Here is a 23,038-nt window from a genome sequence, read left to right as displayed (position 1 = left end):
GACGTGGGCCTATAGTTTAAGATTGAATCCGTATCACCATAATGCGTTGAAGGCTTTGGCACCAAGAATCGAACCTAGGATCCTGTTTACCAAAGGCGCGCGCAATAGCAACTAGACCAGGGGAAAGGCATTAACATGAGTTTTGTGACCAGCGATCGAGATGGAGTATATGTAATTGCAGTTGATTACAAATCACTCGGTCGTACACATTCGAAGAACACCTACATCCTAATAAACCATTAAATTAGATCCAGTTTGCATGTGTTATCTCACAAATACTAGTTACAATATTTAAATAATTATGGGAGAATAATAAAATATCCATGACGAACATCGAGTAACCATGAGAACTTTCATTATGTGTTTTTGCCTTTTTTCACCGGTTGTTTTTCATCCTGTAGAGAAGTCTCAGAAAACTATATGTATTTTTTAAGAACTAAATCTGGCGGTTGGTTAATATTCTTGTCTTAGTTCGGCAGGTAATGCATACTGTAAAGAAGATAGCTTTGAGTCTTTATTATATAGATTTTTTTTTTCCTAAGGGTGTGTCTAGTTACTTTTTTCCGCCCTTAAATATTATTTTAATCACTCTGAGTTACGCGAGGAATTGGAAAGCCCTGTCCGGATTCATGCTTGGAATACGACATGCTGGCTTACCCCAAGGCGACGTTTCTAGAGATGCTAATACACAACACGCAAACTGTTAAACATCGTTTTTTGTTCTGTGAATTAATTAAGGTAGATTGTAATATTTGCATTGTTTAATGGAAGTAGCCCAAAACTTTTTGAGACACAAGAGAGAGGGAGAAAAAAGGGTGGGGTGTTGTAGAGGAAAATGTTATACAAAATGTCTTGCATCTGCTTCAAAGGTGCTAATTTATGTATAGCTTTTATTTTTTATATTTTTTTTAATAGTTGTGTACAGACATGTAATGTTAGATGTAAATGTAGTTGATCTTCAGTGAACAGTAAAATATCGTAGAACACTAATAACAAAACTCTATTCAACAACTATTACTTTATTAATTATGTGTATTTATTATTATTATTATTATTATTATTATTATTATTATTATTATTATTATTATTATTATTATTATTATTATTATTATTATTATTATTAATGATAATAATTTCCAGTATATTATCATTTTTCATTTGATAGCTCCCTGACTGTACAGTTTTTGAAAGACTCTGATCGGCGTGAAAATCTGTTAGTTTGGTGATATGTGGTCAGTATATCGATTGCTTCTGACTTTGCATACGATAATTCTGTATTTGTTGATTCCAGCAGCTTCTCAAGTACTTCACAGTACTTGATAAACACGGGGGTTCTGTTTCCACACGGACTAAGTCTTAAAACACGCTCATCTCAGTTATACATGCTAAAGTGTCAGATACCTTTCTGCTGAAAGTACATCAAAACTATTAAATGGGGTAATATAAAACTTGGAAAGAATATATCAATTTCAAACAGGTGCAACAAAGAACACTATAAATTATAAAGAACAATAAATTAGTTATCATTAGGTTAAAAATACAGATAGACTGCAGATTCCGCGACATATACTGGCACCCATGTTAATAAATAGAACATTTCTCATGAAGGTGAGGCGTATTTGCCACCGGAGGTACAATTTCCTGTGACATTCAAGTGATAGATGTGCCTCGTCGGCACATCATTCTATAGTTTTTAATGAAAGTTGGAAAAAAATATTTGATTATTCTGATACAATATTTATGTTATTACCAGTAAAACTAATAAGCCATGGAGTGTGTACGGATTCGTTTCGTGAGTTCTCTACGACAGAAGCGTCTAAATCGAATTCATATTGTGGAATCTACTGTCGTTATGTCAGAATGCCGAAAAACTCAAGATATCCAGATCCGGATTCAGTTATCGTCATACAATACTTATTTATGTATTGTTTGTTATTAAGGTCTAATAGTTGTAACTTAGTGTATAAAGCTTCGAATGTGATTGTAATATATATTCATAAACCACGAAGTAACACTACTGAATTTTGCCATTCTACTTGCTAGAGAATTCTCTAAAGAACCTGATAATTTTTTTTTTTTTTTTTTTTTTTTTCAGTAACGTAAGACATGGTACACAGTGAATTAATGGAAATTCGACTTGAGAACTTTTGAAAAACAAAGTGAGCAAACCGTTCTTTCAACTAAAGTTAGAAAGGAAATACCAGACATTTTACCTTCAACCTTATTTTGTATGTATAATGTAAAATTTTAACTTACAAGGAGTCAATACATGGAAATGTTAATTGTAAACAATGGATTTATTTACAGGTGTATGTGTGATCCAGGCTACACAGGTCAGAATTGTGAAAACAAGTACATTCCATGCGAACCGTCACCTTGTGTCAATGGAGGATTGTGTGTGCAAGTAGACAACCTTACTTATGAGTGCAAGTGCCCAAAAGGTAAGAATTTTTTTATATTTTTATTGTTCCTTCTCTTATCCTGAACTTCCATTATTGCGAATAGATAGGTCCAAAGATATGCGATTACCGTTGTAGTGCGACATGTTTTGATCAAGTGAGTATTTTAGAAGTTAGAATGTACGTAGGGAATCCAAGATAAGATTAAGCTGAATTACAGGAATACTAAAAGTGAAACTAGTTCATCACCAACAGGAAGTTCAGAAAAGGCAGATGCAATTTCGGCTAGTCTCTTAAGGTAATTTCTTAAGAGATTTGCTTATCTCTAAGACAATAACTTCTCAAGAAATAACAAATGAGCAGTAGATGTTGCAAATCATATCAACAAAAACAAATATGCTTGTATTTTGGGGGTTGGAAAGAGCACACACAGACTATAGTGAGGAAGAATGCCTTGTCACCTCTTCGTTGCTAACTTTGTTCTGAACTTTTAACATTTAAAGAATCATTTAAATGCAGTCTTGCGTCCAATACGAAATAAAGACTTCAGGACGGGATTAGGACTTCAACACAGCGTAAACAACTAACGGCGGGCTGTAGCTTGCCAGACTTCTTTTAGTTGGGTGATGTATGGTCGGGATATTAGCTCGAATCGCCGTTCTGGCTTGCAAAATTGATTTTTCATATTTATTTATTTGCCACAATATAATTGTATTTCCCTTTGTTCCCATATTAGTCGTATAGGCCTGTTGAGGATTGTTTAGACAAATCCTTCTGTTTCTGATACTTATAGTTTATTTTCTTTTCTTTCATCTATTGTTCGTGTTCATTCATTAAGTGAGTGTTTCTCAACCTTTTTTGACTAACGACACACTTTAATAAACGTCCAGATCATCGTGACACACTTAATTGATATTTTTACTATAAATAATAATATCTATTATAGTGAAACCAATAGTTTTTATAATGACTTTATATAGCATTGAGCATTAATTGCTACCGCTACATGCTCGAGGTCTTGACTGGTACAATTTGTCTCGATTTTAACTAATTATTATTAAATTCTTCATGATTTTTACATTCTAAAATTTCGCGACAGATCTTAGGGAACTACGTGACACATCAGTGTGTTGCAACATATCGGTTGAGAACCACTGCATTAGGTAATAATGCTACTAGTATTGATATGGCGCATGCAATTAAAAAGTGATTTTTGTATTTGTTTATTTTAAAATTGGAGACAAACGAGGTTGGCGGATATTAATGAAACGTATATTAAATTATTTATATTTTCTAAGGTAATAGTGAGATGTATGTACTTGTACTATATATTATTCATACAGGCCTACGTATTAAATGTACTACTAGTAATATTTTTTTAACGTATGCCAGAAAAACTTTAGAAAATCATATATTAGTTAATTATAAAATTTAATTTAAGGAAACAAACATGACTTGAGTTTTAAAACTCAAATAGAACATTTTCTTGGAATTCTGATTAACTTTTTTAGGGTGGGTGGGGCTGGGGGTATTTATTTGTTTACTACTACGTGAGTACAAGATCCTGCAACACATTCATGAGTTCAACCAAAAAGATTAAGAGATTTGGCACAATATTGAGTATACATATTTTGGAATATCCTGCTTATTACTGTACTAGGGATGGCCAAAATTTCACTTTCCGGATTTCGGAAAAATTCCGGAATTTAGAAAATCCCGAAATTCAGAAAAAATTCGGAATTAGGGAAAAACAAATTTTTTCCGAATTCCGGAATTTTTCCGATTTTACTTTCCGGATTTCGTCAAGTGAAAATTCCGGAATTGGTTATCCCTATAGTGTATCCTTGGTCTAAAGTAGCTGATTTAACGCCGCATGTATTTGCATTGTAAGCTAATCAAATAATGTAATACAAATAAATTACGAGGAAATAATGGGTAGATAATAAAGTAGAAGGAAATATTACTAAGCCTAGACAAGCCAGACAGACACAATGTTGGGCAACTATCGATCTCTTAGAGAAATTACCTTCACTTGAACCCGGCAACTTCATACTTGAGAAGAGAGAACTTAACCGCTTAACAATTTTGAACCTGATGGTTGTGAAATTAGCTCTCAACCTTCAACAGTAAGTGCAGCAGATTTTGTGTGTGTGACGTCACTCAATTGAAATGAGAAGTAAGGAAAAACAAGAAAAAGAAGTTGAAAATGAGTCTATTCACCGGTTAACAAGAGACGATAGTAACAGCAACAAAGTCACAACTATGATAAACATCAGAGAATGACATGAACTCATTTGGCCGCTAAAAGACATTTATATAAAGAAAGGAAGATTTTTTTATTATTGTTTCTTTTTATTCCAGTGTATATTTATTTGCAAAACGTGCGATCAATGTATGTATTTTGAAACATTATGGCGATGAGTTAAATACTTTAGAAAGCAAAGACTAATGGACAGTAATAATGTCAAGATCCTAGCATGAAATGGAGATGAAGCCGATAAGAACATTGGTTGGCCACCGTGATGACTGGGGGAATCTTTCATCCACTTAGTACTTACTTACTGTCGCAGGCAGAAAAAGAAAGAAAGAAAGAAAGAGGAGTGCATGAGCCTGAAGGCGTTGCTCTCTTTCTTCGAATGCCTTTCGTAGTGACGGTGCCCTAAATGTAGAAGCAAATCTCTAGAGCAAACTTTAAAATCGTTCTGTAAAGATTTTCTTCATATTTTGAAGACAGCAACAAAGCCATTGTTGGTTTTTAACGAGTCTGGTCACGATGAGGTAGTCCTCAGGCGGTCCATCATGGAAAACTTGATCCTTTCGTTTGAGAACCTTCCCACAGTCATACCATACAGTGTTGCCAAATAGTTCGAGCGCTGGCCTAATGTTGCCAAATACTCTTGCCGGTGCAGTGTGTTAGTTTAGTAAAGAATGTGCGAAGTATGGCATAGAGTTTCCTGAAAGGAAGGAAAGAGTAAGAGGGAGGGGAAGACATATTGATTAAGAAAGAGCGAAAATAGGGGAAATGGCGTGTGTTAAGGGAGAGAGGTCATATCCTGCCAACTTGTTGTATACTTTTCGGAATTTTTTAGTATGCTTTTCGGTTTACATGAAATGTCAACAAACAAATGCGATTAGCATGATTAAGGAAAAGGTAGAAATGAGTTGATTTTGATAGTTTGACGTTCCTTTCAGCAGCGAAGCTATATAAGACGGGACCTACTGATTAACGTGGAATCCGAAGCAAATGAGCTCCCGCCGGGAAAGAAGAAAAAATAGCCAATAATTGTTAAATTCATTGACATACCTGCTTAAACATTTTAATGCGTATGGGACTTCTCAAAACCAACAAGATTAAATGAAATCTTCATTTCACTGATTTTTCTCAGTAAAAGAAGTCAGCAGTGCTAAAGGATTATTAATTAATATTGTGAAAAATGTACCGTTATTATTTTCAAGTATATTATTGTTACTGATTTGTACATGCACCTTGTTGGGGGGAAACATTACTATAGTTTCTCTTTTGTTTTTATTTTCCCTTTTAAACTGTTGCAGTGATGGTATAATCAATTACCAGCCAATTACGTATTTCGTAGAATGTACGTTCACTTCTTTCTGTGACACTGTGCCTGTCCACATAAATATGACATCCCCTTCTTTTTATTTTTAGGTTGCAAATACAAGTTCCCGGTATTCCGTCTTCTCATTATTGATCTGTGTCACTGGAATCCGTCAATTCGTTTTTAATTTTCCATCTTTACTTAAAAATGATAAAAATTATTCGGACTTCCTTACCGCTATCCCCTCCATACATCTCTTTAAAAAAAAAAAAAAAAAACTTTGTGCGATGTGTACACAATACCTCTCTCTTTCAAACCATGGAAATATACACTCGCCAGCCAAAACATCATGACCATCTGGTAGTTTTTTTTAACGAAATTGTTAGACTGACGTAAGAGGCACGAGTCACAGTAGAATCGTTTACTAGATGGTGGCATGCATCTTACTCGATCAGCCAGTGTGATGCTTGTGCGTAAAATGGGGAAAGTTGGTGGTATATAATAGTTTGATTGGGACCAGGTTGTGGTGGCCAGACGGCTGGAAACAAGCATAACGGAAACAGCGCGTCTTGTCGGGTGTTCGCGAGCTGTCGTGGTTACCAAACCAGAAGACGTGGCGCAGCCGCATCTCATTAAAAGTGTTAAACACCGTTGACTTAGAGGTTGGTACAACAGGATAGGCACACTGTGCAAACTGTGGCACAATTAACAGCAGACTTTAACATGCTTTAACAGTGGACAAAGCACGAGTGTGTATGAGTACACAGTTCACAGTACATTGTTAGATATGGGCCTCTGTACCGACGTCGCACACATGTATCGATGTTAACAGCACGGCATCGTTGATTACGACTGGAATGAGCACGTGCCAATCGTCATTGGACCAGTGAGCAATGTCACAAGGTTGCATGGTCCAATGGATCATGATTCTGACCTGGTCTTCATCACATCGATGGCCAGGTCAGAATCCGTGGTCTTCAGGGGATCAGCAACACGATTTGATGTGATCTGATTTTGAATTTAGCGCCCCTTTTAGTAGCGAGGTTATATAAGACGTGGACATACAGTTTAACGTGGGGTGCGAATCACATGAGCTTCCGCCGGGAATCGCACCCGGGTCTCCCATGCCAAAGGCTCGTACGCTAACCGCTTAGCCACGAGGGACCATGTGCTAGTCAAGACGTGCATAATAGGACGACAAGAGCCCGGTGATGGTTCCATTATGATTTGAAAATTTTTCACATTGTCACCCGGGCCCGATAATGCGAGTGGAGGGCACCATGGCGGCTCCTAGCTGTCGATTGAATATTGTTGAGCATGTGCACCTATTACCTGTTAATATGAGCCATATTTCCAATTTGGGAATGGCATCTTTCAGCAGGACAGTGCTCCATGTCACAAGGCCAATGTTGTACTGCAGTGGTTCAAGGAACACAATGGTTAGTTTTAATTGCTGCAATACGTCCACCTCCACTAAAATTCACCCATTGAATACCTGTTGAATGTGATTGAACGTGAGATCTGAATTCATCATCATCTTCGAAAATTACATGAATTAAGTGACAAGTGTGTGCAGATGTGGTGCACTATGCCTCCAGCCAGCTACCAAGGTCTCATTGCTTCAATTCCAAACCACTTTACTGCTGTCCTGCAAGCGGAAGGTGGACATACTAGATATTAGTTAGCTGGTCGTAATATTTTGGCTGGTCAGCGTATGTATTACAACTGTGGATCTCAGCCGGCTCTTCCGTATACGTTATGCAATTATGGTGTGGTGCTTGAAGCAAGCGTTGATACATTTTCTTTAAGTTTCAGTGTGGGTAGATATGTACTATTAGATGAGTACTCAAATCGCTAGAAATAACATTCAGCTTCCTTTAATTTCAATAGTAAAAGAAATCTTCGTCTCCTTGCCTTTTCTCCTCCTTCTTCCGCTGAAACAAAATTTTAAATATCATGGAAATATACGTCATTTTCCATATATGTTTAAAATTGTTAGTTTAAAATAACTTCTAAGTATTTGCTAGTTTAAAGTAATTTCTGGATAGTTTTCTTAAATACCTTTGTAATTACATGGAAAAGAATTTGGACAATATAGAACATTTTCTTGAATATTCAAAAATATATAATGAAATTATTATTATAAATAGCAATGTGCAAATTCTAGTAAAAGTAATGGTTGTTAGAAGAAAGAATGAATCCCCTGAATAACTACAAGAATTCGTGTGCTTAAGATTTTGAAAAGGTAGAGGAAAGGAAATAATTGTAACAACTCTCGATTCTACACTGAATAAGCAAATGTTGATGAATATGACATTGTAGTGATGATGATTGGATGAAATGACATAATGAACAAGTGGGAGGGAATAGGAGTACCTCGAGAAATCTCATGTAGACTGTGTTGTTCCGCCACCAATCTGATATGGGATAGAACTCACGACGTACAATAAAAATGAGTTCTTATGGTACTGTCGCCTCTTAGAAGATAGTAAGGCATAAGTAACATCATAATAATGATTTGATGGACACTGTCGTAATTTTGTAAATTACTTCTTCGAATTGTAAGACCTCCAAAATAATAAGAGACATAAATACTTGAAAAGGAGCTGCCAATCTTTCTTTTATTTTTCATGCTCTAATATTTACATCTGGAAGTACTTTATTTATTAATTGAAAACCAATTTCTTTTGAATATATTTTCATTAGCGAGAACAAAAAATCCAGTAAATTTCAAAGTGGGGAAATATGACAACGCTTGATTATGTGTGTATATATATTTATATATTTAAAGTTGATAATAATGGTGAAACAGCCATCATATAAACCGAGTGTAAGTTAACTTTATTACTTTTTTTAAAAATTTCCGAACTTATACTTGAAAGATATGTAAAGATTTAGCTTTGTACTGGTGCTCCCGTTAAACAAGAATAAATATTTTGATAGACATTTTACTGGTGCACAGTTTCTATTTACAGTGTGTTTAATAATAAAATTTTTATGTTCCCACCAGGTTTTCAGGGTAAAAACTGTGAAGTGAATATTGACGACTGTCCAGGAAACTTGTGCCAGAATGGAGCTACCTGCATTGATGGCATCGGCTCTTATACTTGTCAATGTCCCCCTACGTATACCGGCGAATTATGTCAGACTGATGTGGATGAATGTTCTCTACGACCCAGTGTCTGTCAGAACGGGGCTACCTGTACGAACTCTCCAGGAGGCTATTCCTGCATTTGTGTGAATGGGTGGACTGGACCAGATTGCAGCATGAATATTGATGACTGCGCTGGCGCTGCATGCTTTAACGGTGCCACTTGCATAGATCGTGTAGGAAGTTTTTATTGTCAGTGCACTAAAGGAAAAACAGGTAAGTCACTTATACTAATAATGATAAATGTTGAGTATCTTTCTCTCACAGTACATGCCGCAGAATACATTATAATTAATCTCGGAATAACACTTTTGGAAGTGTTTCTTGACATACTGAATTATACAGCTCCCACATATTTGTCAAAAGAACAAAATTAATTTTAAGATTCACAAATGCTTTGGATGGAATTGCAAGAGAAAGCGAACCATTTTCAGTACGGAGTGGAATTATTTTTCATTGATAACAAGAAAATAGAGATATAACATTTTTCTATTAAAGTACACATATCAAATATGGACATAATCCATTTGTTTTTGTCACATTTTCAAGGAACTTTCTTAAATCGATTAACATTTATTCAAAATATTTCCAGACTTTGAAGGTAAACAATAATGTTCGTCTATAGAGTAAGTTTACCATCATCTGATAAGACATGTTGAGTGTTATTTTCTACTAGTTGTTGCATTCATATCTTCGCCCGCTGTACATTAGATTACTGTAAAACCAAGTAAATAAGGGAAACAAATGGTAACAACAATGCTTACTCTCTATATGTAGAACCTGTACAAGAAACTGAAGTAGGCCATCTTCAATTCGACATAGAGATGAAATCGAGTGCGAATTGCCAGAATTTGTTCAAAAATGTTGCAAGCGGTGACCTTTTAATATTAAAAAGTTTATTGTGTATAATAACAATATTATCGGTTATAGATTATGGTTCTATTTTATTTACACAATAATTTACTTTGTGACTTTGTTCAGATTCTATTCCTGTCATTGGAAAGAAGTCGAAATTAGATGAAATATTGATAATGATGTGGGAAACATTTTAGAGAAATAAATAATAGGATCTTTCCTTTATATACCTACGAGTAATCATGTAAATCCAATGAAATCTGCAAAGCAGCCGTTGCTCTTTGGATAGAAGCCTAGTATTTGCAACAATACTTCTAAATATAAATCACACATAACTAAAGTTCATATGTAATCATTTTTGCTTGGGGTAGGTCATAGCTGTACAAAAATACTAGTGGTGTAAAGAACCACTATTACACCGATACAAATAACATTCGTAAGCGCTTTCGCTGACTCTTCATCAGACTAGAAGAAGAACTACGAGGAAAGGAAACTCAAGGAGCCATCTCTAGAAACCATCATGAAGCCAGATCTGAGTTAGTCAGCAGCTCGATTTTTTTCCACCACAATTTTCTCCCTCCATTCTGATAGAACATTAGCGAAAGAACTCACAAGAATTGTTTCAAATGAAATGAAATCTTCCAGTTTTACATCTCACATTTATGCCCTTAGGCTAAAGGGAATGGATGGATTAATGAAAATGAATGATGATGTGGGAGGAAAGGGAGCACCCCGAGAAAACCTACGGACATGTTGTTCACTACAATCTCGAATGACTTGAGATTCAACCAGAGATCTCTTGTATTAGAGGTGAACAAATTTTTCATGTGTTTATATTATAGTGTTGTTGACTAATCTGCGTAAAGTAGGTTGCTTTCTTATGTCTGCTCCTTGATTTCGTCGCCCTAACTATATACTTTTATGTTCCTTTAACTTGTATTGTCAATAAAGCCTTCATTCGTTCGCTGAATTGCTTGTGTTGATTTATATATATAAAGCATACGGTAAGTCATATGTAACTTTACTGTACATTGAGAATGTCAATCTAACACATGTTATCTTTTTATGAAAAGGTTTGCTCTGCCATTTGGATGATGCATGTACTTCCAACCCATGCCATGCAGGCGCTTTATGTGATACTAGTCCTATCAACGGTTCGTACACTTGTTCCTGCACAAGTGGATACAAGGGCATTGATTGTAGTGAAGATATTAACGAATGTGAACAAGGTAAGATCGTATTATTATTTCATAGAACAGCAACTGTGTTTATATACACATAATTTACCAGAAAATAGTGAAATACTACATTCATTAAATTGACACCATACCGATTAATTTTATTTCAAAACTAAAATACTTTTTTTATGAGTTGATACTTTTGTATCCTTAAGTGTGATATATTTTAAAAAATAACAAAAGGAACTTAAGTGTATCAAGTTCAGTTGACTTTCCTAATGAAGATTAGATTTGACCTGACATAAATAATAATTTATAAGATTTTGATGGAAATAATTCGTGGAGACTTAATTTTTGCCGTAGGCATGGCTGAATGTCTGCCGATAAAATGCTCAGATAAACTTTTGAATTATTTTGAAATCAAATAATTTTATTAATATAAAAATCTATATATATAAAAGAGAACGTACAATTCTTTGTCCGCTCATCACGCTAATACGGCTGAACCAATTTCTTTCATTTTTGGGGGGTTATTAGGATTTGGACCCTAGATGGTTTTTATCATATCACTTTAATTTTTAATTACCAGTGTCTTGAGATAATTGACCATTCAGGTGTCCACAAATCCTTTGTTAGTTCATCATAGGTAAAAATAAACGTATTTATATGCAACCCGCATGACCGTGTCACTCGGCGGGTTAACATAAATGACAGGCGATATACAGCGGAAAATAGCTTGAATCTTCTGTTTAAAATTTTTTAATTGATTTGCTTATTTTTACAGACACTTTTACAATATGCCAGCACCGGGATGACCGCAGCGAAGCGGGGCGGGTTAACATAAATGACAGGCGATATAATGTTAAGATTTACTGCAATCTTCTATGGTTTTTATCATATCACTTGAAAGCGAAAAAGTAAAAATTATCTAAGTAACAAAGTTTATTGCGTTCCGGGGTGACCGCAGCGAAGCGGGGTGAACGCTGCTAGTATTAAATAAAACAGTAGCATAATAAACAAATAAATTATGTTATCCGTATGCATGTACGTAATTTTAATTTCATTCGCATCAACAAAGCCGTGTCATAAAGAATTAAGTTATTATACATAAACGATAGCTAAACTGAACTTCAGTAAAGCTCAAAATGAAAAATATGAATAAAAAATTGCAAGTACTTTCTTCTTACGAAATCAAAATATACTGTAGGTTAAAAAGTGGAGAAGTAAAAGTGTATGATTTTCATTTAGACGATTTTGTTCATTTTATTCTTTCTTTCTTTCTTTGTTTCTTGTGAGTGTACATTTTTCCTTCGTTTGTGAAGTATATTTTGTTATTGTCTCATATAAATATTTAAATCTGCTGTTACATATTTAAAAGTCTTTGAAATAGATGTATTTAACGGAAGTTGCTCGTAGTGTAAATACACATAATAGAATTGGATGGCCTTTTAACTTGGATGGAAATGAGATCTTTTACTCTCATATCTGTTATCGACATTGCTCCTAGTGAGCACTTTTCTAAAGTAAGCTCAGACACAGATGAAGCTTTGTAACGATTTTCGTTAAAATTTTATATTGATGTATGGTTTAGAACTACAATACATAAAAGACATGCGAATCAGATGGTTAGCTCTGGCAATTAAGACTTCGAACCACCATATTCTGTTCGAAAGAGTGTTTGAAATAATTTATTTCTATTAAGTGGCCACTGTGTACCTGTTATATGTGTGACAAATTATTTAGCATATTTTCTAAATTCTGTGCTTAGACATAGTTTCGAAAATGCTTTTCATTTGCAATGTGCAATGTTGAACTGAATAATTTATGATCTTTAATTTTCTAATGGAAGTATTTTGTTTCTGTTTCTTTGATTGTAGTTTGTCATTCTTGATGAAATTAATATTGCTAATATTTTTCCTCAGTTCAAAAAGCGTGGTATATGCTCTCCTTTAGCGATGTATTCTTATTAGACCAGTGAAATTGATCACCAATATTCTGCAAACAAGAAAATTTATTTTAAAAAAGTTTAAAACTACAAAATTGGTTGCTCATTTTCCTCTATATGCCACATAGCAACTAGTACGTTCGATTTTTTTTTTTTTGTGTGTGTGTGTGTGTGTGTATGTGTGTGTGTCACTTTTCTCCAAGTGATAGAAGCAAGAAATGTGTCATTATTCATTCATATTCCAGATACCCCAGTGATTCATATGTGTTTCTGTGTTTTCACAGTATGTAAGATGAAAGTGGGAATTAGGAAATGTAATTAATATATGATAATATTAAAGAAGGAAGAAAAATCGATCAGGCAATAAAACAAGTTGAGTAGCCATGGTTGCGATAATAAGTGATAATACTTGTAAATATAAAGCTAAAACATCGTGCAGACATATGTAGGTGGTGTATGATATATGTTTCAATTCAAACTATCATTGCAGGTACATTAAAACGTGCTAATGTATGTGTTCTATTATTTCAGGGTCTCCTTGCGAACATGACGGTATCTGTGTTAATACTCCTGGCTCTTTCGCCTGCAATTGCACCCAAGGATTTACAGGTCCTCGGTGTGAAACTAACGTAAATGAGTGTGAGTCTCATCCATGTCAGAATGATGGATCTTGCCTTGATGATCCAGGGACTTTCCGATGTGTTTGTATGCCAGGTAAGATAATTTAAAGAATAATAAGGTTGAATCGGCAAGTACAGAAATCACATGAAGTAGAGCATTTTCGCCATTGATTGAGTATATAACTGGGGTTTCTCTAGGGTCGGCGAAATTGATTTGTTTAGGGGCAGCTGCAGGCTATACTTTTGTCGCAGCTATAAAGTTTTAGAAAATTATGTATGTAGCTTCCGCCTCACAGTTCAATTATGCTAATAGGTTCTGAATATTGTGCGAATCAATATTAAGTTACTGTATTTTGTAGTAAAGTAATGGATTTATTTTTTATTATTATTATTATTATTATTATTATTATTATTATTATTATTATTATTATTATTATTATTATTATTATTATTATTATTATTATTATTATTATTATTATTATTATTATTATTATTATTATTATTATTATTATTATTATTATTATTATTATTATTATTATTATTATTATTATTATTATTATTATTATTATTATTATTATTATTATTATTATTATTATTATTATTATTATTATTATTATTATTATTATTATTATTATTATTATTATTATTATTATTATTATTATTATTATTATTATTATTATTATTATTATTATTATTATTATTATTATTATTATTATTATTATTATTATTATTATTATTATTATTATTATTATTATTATTATTATTATTATTATTATTATTATTATTATTATTATTATTATTATTATTATTATTATTATTATTATTATTATTATTATTATTATTATTATTATTATTATTATTATTATTATTATTATTATTATTATTATTATTATTATTATTATTATTATTATTATTATTATTATTATTATTATTATTATTATTATTATTATTATTATTATTATTATTATTATTATTATTATTATTATTTGAAATGTGTTTTGTGTCGAACCCTTTCAATATGCTGTAAAGGTTAATGTATGATTACTTATAAATTAACAATGGAGTTAAAAGGAATGTCCGATTTTGCAACTATGCAGATACAGTACTTAAATATAATATTAAAACTTGAAAAGGCCAATTTTTCTGTGTCTCATTGTACAAGTTTGATTGCATCTGTTGTATGATATAAACTGTTATTACTGTACAAAGAAGTAATTAAGTGAAAATTGAACAGTTATATTGAACAGTTATTGGTTGAGAAAAAAGTAACCAATATAAACTGATCTAACTACGTGAAGATAATTATAGATAATAGGAGAAGATGAAAGTAAATTAAATGGGATAGTAATGAACTATATGTTGTAACATTGAGACAAGCCACATTCAAGTGTTTTGTTTTTGCTTATAGTATAGTATTGCTTATATATAGTTTTTGCAAGGTGCAGTGTTTTGTTGCTTATAGTATTCCATTATATATATATTAAAATGTTTTCGTTGGGATGAACCGTATAATGGAAACAAAAAAAGATGCATATAAGTATTTACACACATTTCCATAACACAGTTTCTTTTCCTGTTTTAGGAACACATCAGTGGCGGCTCTTGAGAGAAATCACATCAGTCAGAATCAATCTTTTATTGCTTCAATCTATTGAATGTCTTTTATTGCTTCAAACTATTGAATGGAAACTTATCTAATATCTATACTCATGTATACAAGAATCAGTATAGTAGTGAATTTTATTCCGTAGTTTAAAGTGATACAAGCTTTAATTTTTATCGATGTGACTTTCTCCAAGAACCGCAACTGGAACATATATTTATAACGAAAGGAAAGGGAAAAAAGATACAAAAGTTAGTTGGCCGTAAGTGTTCTGCGAATTAGTGGAAGGTGTACTCTTCTATAATTTGTAAAGATCATTTCATAGCATATTTCTTTGTGAAACTTTAAAGGAGATATTGGAAGTTAATTTTTCGTTCTAGCATAAGAAAGATTAGTTTCCAAGGCAGAACGAGTTAATGCTTTGATAGAGTTCAGTCATTTGTCTTGCTTGCATATAACAGTGATGGAGTGACGGGCAAACTACGGCCCGCAGACCAGATACTGTTCCCTGAAAGATACTATCCAGTCCACAACACGATTTCTAATCTGACAAATGCAAAGAAGAATACAGTAGGGTTATTTTCAAAGTTCTATTAAAAACAGACTGACAGATGGACAATTAACTTCACGTCTAGGAATCAGTACATCACTAGATTACGAGAAAATGCAATGACTAATAAGACTATTTTGTACTCGTACCATTCTTGTTTAAATAAATTACATTGGCCCGCTCTAAAAAAGCTTGCATATCACTGATACATACAGCCAGTCATGTTTAGAAATTTGGAACGTCTGTATAAATTTACACAATTTATTTGTTTTATTTTTTCTCTCTGAAGGTTTTGATACGCAATTTAAAGCACTTTTTTTATCTACCGAATAGTGTAAATTTCCTTTTTAAGATAGGTGAATAAAGTAAAAATAAATTTATTTCTTTTGTTATGAGTGAGCACTAAATTATTTTGGGGGGATGGGGGGTGGAGTGGGATCAAAGAATCGTTTGAAATATTTATTCAGAACTTTCTATACAAAAGTTATTAACAGTTTTTTCCTTGAGATATAATTTATGTTAATCTTTCTTCACTTTGTTTATCACTTAGCCTGCCAGGGTCCTGAGAGGGAGAAAAAGTTATATTTGCCATATATATGTTATACATGTAATTTTGTTTGGTTTTACTAAGATCAATATTTCCTTAGTTAAAGGTCAATCAAGTTAACCAATCTGAACATGTCCCAAAAAATATAGTTGGAGAGAGCAAAGAAAAAACTATTCGCATTATAATACAAATATTTACCTGATAATTCAGCGATTCCTGTGCTTAATTTACAATATATAAGCTACTTATACTCTTCGTTAGGAAGGTAGAATAAGGAAAATTGTATAAAAAGTTTAAAATAAAAAATAGTTGAAGGAATGAATACACTAAATGCTAAGGCTGGAATATTTCGTAAGTTACAGTTACATATTAATGATTCCTATTTCGTTTCAGGTTTTACTGGAACACAATGTGAAATAGACATAGATGAATGTCAGCCTAATCCATGTCTCAATGATGGAATATGCAACGATTTTATAAATTCCTTTAAATGTGTGTGTGCCGTCGGATTTACGGGGAATAGATGCCAAATAAACATAGACGACTGTATAAGTAGCCCATGCTATAATGGAGGAACGTGCCATGATGCTATTGCAGGATATATGTGTGAATGCCCACCAGGTTTCACAGGTAGGTTTTTATGTTACATTAAACAGTAACACTGCGTACATACGTAAAAAATAGATAGAGAAAGTTTCTATTCTTGCTCTTATTTGTGAAGAACTGGAAATGTAGGGACTGAGAGGAAATGTAGCAGGGAAAAGTAAATACAGAAATGAAGACCGACTTTTTTTCAAGGAAATGGTATTCCTAAAAGAAGTGTATATTACAGCAAGATCTAAATTATCAAGCCCTGTAATATTAGATCGTGCATTAAGTGTCATGTGAGACTTTTCGTGTAATCAAACATAGTTAATAATAAATATGCTAATTATCCTTACTAGAGTTCACATTTGAATGTTATCTATGCAATATGGTTCACTGCTCCAACTACCCCTCTAATGAGTTGGCGAGAAATTACTCCATCTTATGTTAAGATAATCGACTTCCAACTCCATTATTTTGCCCTCGTTGCCAGTGTATTCTTGATGGCTATGCCACTACAAATTTCTTGTCCTAAAATGATAAGCACATTATCATGCAGCATCAAAGAAGATACACGATATCCGCTTTTTCGATATCAATCAGATAGGAAGGGAGGAGAAGTAGAAAAAGGAAGAAAGGAAAAGAAATTAAAGAATGCAGTTGTGGATCATCTAGGTGAACCCCATATCTAGTAAGAGAAAAGAAGCTTTTAAAGATGTACAAGAATTGTATATGGAATTGTTAGAAGACATTTGATATTTTGGAGATATTTTCCATATTGTGGATCAAATAAATGAGATGTTGATATCACCAATTGTCTCAAAATTTCAGGTATACATTCCACAAATGTATTGTTACATATGCATTTTGCATTTTAATCGTAGATAAAACTAACATTTAAATGTCATTTCTATCTCACTAATAAACCAGTTGATTTATTATTTTTAAATGGAAGACAGTCAGATAACTTTGAAATCAGAGACTCATAATATGTATTATTTTCTGCTTTTGTTCAGCACTATTAGTATTTCATTTAATTTCAGTATAACAAAGCGCAGTACTGTAAATCTTGTTCATTTCTATTTTTATTTTTAATTTTCATACTATAAGAAAAGAAAAAGAAGTATGTATATGTGTCAAATTCACTAGAACTTCGTTCACCTTCATAGACCGTATAACAACCAAATAATTGATATCAACTAAATATGTCAAAGACTCCTGGTTTTCCTTCCTCAGTAGGACAAGACTTATTGTTCATACTAGTTATTTGCCTGTTATAAGGATCATGAAGAAGAGTGTAAAGTTCTAATTAATTTAAATAATTATTCCTTAAGTTCTAATGTAGTATAATAATTATATTTAACGTAGTTTTATTTCACAAAGTTGACTGATTTTGCATTTGTTTTTCCCCAGGAGCAAACTGTGAGACAAACATCAATGACTGCCAGAGTTCTCCTTGCCACAGAGGAGAATGTATTGATGGTGAGAATTCATTCACTTGCAATTGTCATCCAGGATTCACGGGGTTTTTATGCCAAACCCAAATTGATGAATGCGAGAGCAATCCTTGCCAGTACGGAGGACATTGTGAAGATTTGATTAACGGTTATCAATGTAGGTGCAAACCTGGAACTTCCGGTCCGAATTGTGAAATTAATGTGAATGAATGTTATAGCAACCCATGCAGAAATGGCGCCAGATGTGTCGATGGGATTAATAGGTACACTTGTGAATGCAAGCCTGGCTTCACTGGACAGCATTGTGAAAATAATATCGATGAATGCGCCAGTAACCCCTGTGCAAACGGCGGGATATGCTTAGATCTTGTGAATGGCTTTAAGTGTGAATGCCCTCGAGGGTACTATGACGCTCGTTGTTTAAGTGACGTTAATGAATGTGAATCCAATCCTTGTATGAATGGTGGAACTTGCGAAGACGGGGTCAACCAATTTCTTTGTCACTGTCTTCCAGGCTACGGAGGCAAAAGGTGTGACATTGATGTTGACGAATGTCAGTCGAATCCCTGTCAACACGGAGGAGCATGCCACGATCAGCTTAATGCATATTATTGCACCTGTCCTCCTGGGTACACTGGCGTTAACTGTGAGGTGAACATCAACGATTGTGCTCGTCAACCTTGCGAAAATGGAGGATCCTGTATAGACAAGATTAACAATTATGAATGTGTATGTGAATTACCATACACAGGCAGAAATTGTGACAAGAAATTGGATCCATGTTCACCCAACAAATGCAAAAATAATGCCAAATGCACTCCTTCTGCAAACTTCCGAACTTTCGCCTGTACATGTGAGTTGGGTTACACAGGTGGCTTGTGCGACGAGGATATTGATGAATGTATGATATCATCGCCTTGTCGCAATGGAGCTACGTGTCAAAACACAAATGGATCCTACAACTGTCTCTGTGCAAAAGGATACGAAGGACCTAACTGTATTATTAACACCGACGACTGTGCTTCATGTAAGTACCTCTTCTAATTTTTTCCAATCCTTCTTAAATATTTTGTCCCATTAAGTGGAACTTTTAACCCTTAGAATTCCGATTGGTCACTGTTGATCAGTCACTAATGAGTCTTAATTTACTAATTTTAATGTCGTAAAGAGAAAGTATGTCGTTAAACGTTTTGAACGTATTGACCTTGACAAAGCAGTAACATAGCCGGTATTACTGCGATTGGGGTAGTGACGTCGTATTTTTAAAAGTCAAAACACTCTTTAAATGTTAATTCACCATCTCTAATGCTGATTTTAAGCGATCGATGATTCAGGTAGCTAAAAGAAATATATATATATATTGTTTTCCTCATGAATATACCGTATTTGTGGGCTACATGTATTTATATTATATGTTTATGTTGATTCTTAGCCTAGAGTTGCCATTCGTTCCAGAAAACTAGGATTGTCCCAGATTCACGGGGAATAAAATAAACCCAGGCCGGTTGAGTAGAAATCTAATTTTTAATGACTTTTTTAATTTTTCATTTATTATTATTATTATTATTATTATTATTATTATTATTATTATTATTATTATTATTATTTTATGAAGAGCTACCTAATAAAATGGGATTAGTCTCTCTCTTTGAGCTCAAACATTTTGATTTGATACTTCTACAGTCATCAGATTCTTGGGATGAGGCAGAATGTATTGTTATGTAACTTATTAATGGAGAGTCTGTGATCAGGTTATTAAACTGAAGTCGTTAAGTTAACCGAATAGAGTGTTTTTTCTAATAAATGGGCAGTAAACTGACGCGAGAAATAGACTGAGGTTTGATGGCTATTATTGGCATTCAGTGCAACATGGTCCATGCAAATTGCTTTGAATTTTAAAATTCATGTGCAGTGACAATTTGTCAAAAATATCTTCCATTAAGTACAGTCTCGTGAAAATTATAATTGGTATAAGAAACTTTAAAACACAATTACCAAGGTGTATAATTACCATACTCAAATAAGCGATAATTATATATATGATTTCCCCTTATATGTGTATACATGTACATATAACCTAAGTTCAGTCCCCTATACTTTTATCCTGGTTTTTTAAAAGGAAATTGGGGCAGCGGTGGCTCAGTGGTAGAGCGTTTGTGTCTGATTTCCTTTGTTCGATCCCAGCTCGCGTCAAGTGAACTTTGTGATGGGCAAACATCGTGTGCGTGGGTTTTCTCGTTTTTTTTCGTTTCCTCCCACTTTCTTCATTCCACCATTTCATTCATTTCTCATCATCACCGTCTCCTTTAGCCTAGCCGGCATAACGGTAGGACGTAAAACTTAAAGATTTCATTTCATTTCAGAAGGAAATTGTAGCCACCCTGTCTGAGTCTTAGCTTTTCTGTAATCATTTGTTTATTTTACAAGCAAGAAACGAGAAAGAAGTTTGAAGGAAGTATAGAAATATAAGGAACCTTCTTCCGTATAAAGAAGTGTGATTGCTATAATTGCAATCCATTTTCAATCCCGCCTCCTTTGCCGTTTTCCCTGTCTATCGACCCATCTCCCCCCTCCTCACTTTCACTTCCGTCAAAACAGGTGGTATTTCTTCTTGAAAATAAAAGGAATATGTATAGGATTAGACTTCACTCCGACATTACTTCTCAACCACGAGTAGGTGTGTATGACGAAAAGTATGCATACGGTTATTAGTACGGCTTGAAAGGATATTTAATTTGTTGCAGAAACACTCTTCGGCAAATCGAAGTAGTGAAAGAATTCCTCCATAATCTTATACAAAGTCTATATACCTGTCAACATTTATACCATGTTAAGGCATGGACAATTCAAAATGGGAGGAAACTTTTGTGTAGTATACGTTTATATTACATTTTCTTCATGCAATAGTGTGTCTCCTTATGAACGAAATGAAGTGTAATATGTGTAGCGTAGGCAATATGCAAATAGAACAGAATTCTTTAATAAAAGTAATGTTGTACGCTTCAAAATAAGAAGAAAATTGTGTGTAGTATATTTTTACATAACATTTTTTTTTTTTAATTCGCCTCTAATAATACGCGTATTATTATCATAAAATGTACTCCAGGCTCCCCAAATTATTTATCAAATTTTAGTTAGCCCAACCATTCCTTACCAAATTCCTTTCTAGATGTTTTAAATTCTCTGGAAATTTTAAATATCAAACAGTATGTTATATGGACACGCAAATGCCAGCACTGGGAAATCTACTTATTTACAAATTAAACGAGATATCAAGTATTAGTTGATGGTAATTACGTTAGGGTGTAAAATGCCTTCTGTTGAAATAATAAAGATCACATGAAGCTTTCCGGGTTCTAAGGATTAAAAATGTACGGGAAACAGTTAGGAATCCTTTGAAAATACATTATTGTATATATCTTTCAAATTTTCATGTGTTTATATATTAAATATATACATGTCGTCTACTTAAACTTACAGTAGTAAAGCTTTTACTTATTGAGTAGAAAGCAAACGAAAATTGGAATAACTTGACAAAATTTTGACAAATATTCAAAAGTAACTGTAATTTTAATGAGACCAAAATACATGAACAAATTTGTAATGGTGGAAACAGCTTAATTTGGAAAATAAAGTAATCGTGTAATGTAATAGGAGCTAATCTATGGACAACAAATTTAACTACTTAATGTACACTTTCCTGTAATTTTTGTCAATCTCATTGGCACTTCACATCACTGTGGAGAAAATGTTCTCTGGTTCTCATAGTAGAGCAAATTATTGAATTTTGTTTTAAAAAGTTGATAATGTTTCGTTTCGATTGTCTCTATATAGGATTATTTCCAGCTTTCGCGTGCTATCTATAATGTAGCAAAAATGCAAGAAAATAACTAAAATTTTACAATGTGAGATTCTGTACTTCATGTATTTTTGCATGGTAAAAGAGTAATGTAGTAAGGCAATATACTGTATTTGTAGGTACAATTTCCAGCGAAAATTGATTTATGTACATGCTTTATATATTCTTTTGCCCGGAATTGACCAATTAGAGTACAGTTTTCAGTACTGTGCAAAGAATTACATTCTCTCTATGTCAAACAAGACTGCTACTGCAATTGGGTATTTCTTTCAGAAAGTATTGACAGAAAAACATGTAAGGCGCGTATATCTAATATTTGCTTGTGACCATAAAATTGTTTTTAAGTGAAGGGTAAATATCTTTATGTTTGATTTTTATAATTTTATTTTTAGTCCCTTGTCAAAATGGCGGCACATGCTTGGACGGAATAGGAGACTATACATGTCTGTGTGTGGACGGATTTGGAGGCAAGCATTGTGAAGTAGACATTGACGAGTGTGACTCGGCGCCCTGTCAGAATGGAGCCACATGTAACCAGTATGTGAATTCATACACATGTACGTGTCCACTGGGGTTCTCAGGAATTAACTGCCAAACCAATGACAAAGATTGTACTATTAGCAGCTGTATGAATGGAGGAACTTGTATAGATGGCATTAACAATTACACTTGCTTATGCCAACCTGGGTAAGTACTACGGTCTTTTATAATGACTAAAGTTCGTTTTTTTTT

At 33.5% G+C, this 23,038-nt stretch overlaps 1 protein-coding gene across 2 annotated transcripts in view; it reads left to right on the top strand.

Moving 5' to 3' along the window:
- The window catches only part of N (neurogenic locus Notch protein), a 174,477-nt gene that overhangs the window by 128,851 nt on the left and 22,588 nt on the right, over nucleotides 1-23,038 (top strand). For both annotated transcript variants that reach the window (XM_081765367.1, XM_081765366.1), the window contains exons 5-11: nucleotides 2,308-2,441; nucleotides 8,967-9,323; nucleotides 11,036-11,191; nucleotides 13,617-13,799; nucleotides 16,799-17,035; nucleotides 18,404-19,474; nucleotides 22,699-22,993. In XM_081765367.1, the coding sequence (XP_081621493.1) occupies nucleotides 2,308-2,441; nucleotides 8,967-9,323; nucleotides 11,036-11,191; nucleotides 13,617-13,799; nucleotides 16,799-17,035; nucleotides 18,404-19,474; nucleotides 22,699-22,993 (2,433 nt within the window). The remainder of the gene's footprint in view (nucleotides 1-2,307; nucleotides 2,442-8,966; nucleotides 9,324-11,035; nucleotides 11,192-13,616; nucleotides 13,800-16,798; nucleotides 17,036-18,403; nucleotides 19,475-22,698; nucleotides 22,994-23,038) is intronic.

The sequence above is a fragment of the Thermobia domestica genome, chromosome 7 (genome assembly GCF_964235325.1).
Source record: "Thermobia domestica chromosome 7, izTheDome1.hap1.1, whole genome shotgun sequence".
Lineage (NCBI taxonomy): Eukaryota > Metazoa > Arthropoda > Insecta > Zygentoma > Lepismatidae > Thermobia > Thermobia domestica.
The sequence above is the reverse complement of the archived record's forward strand: the minus strand, read 5'-3'. Positions and strand labels throughout refer to the sequence as shown.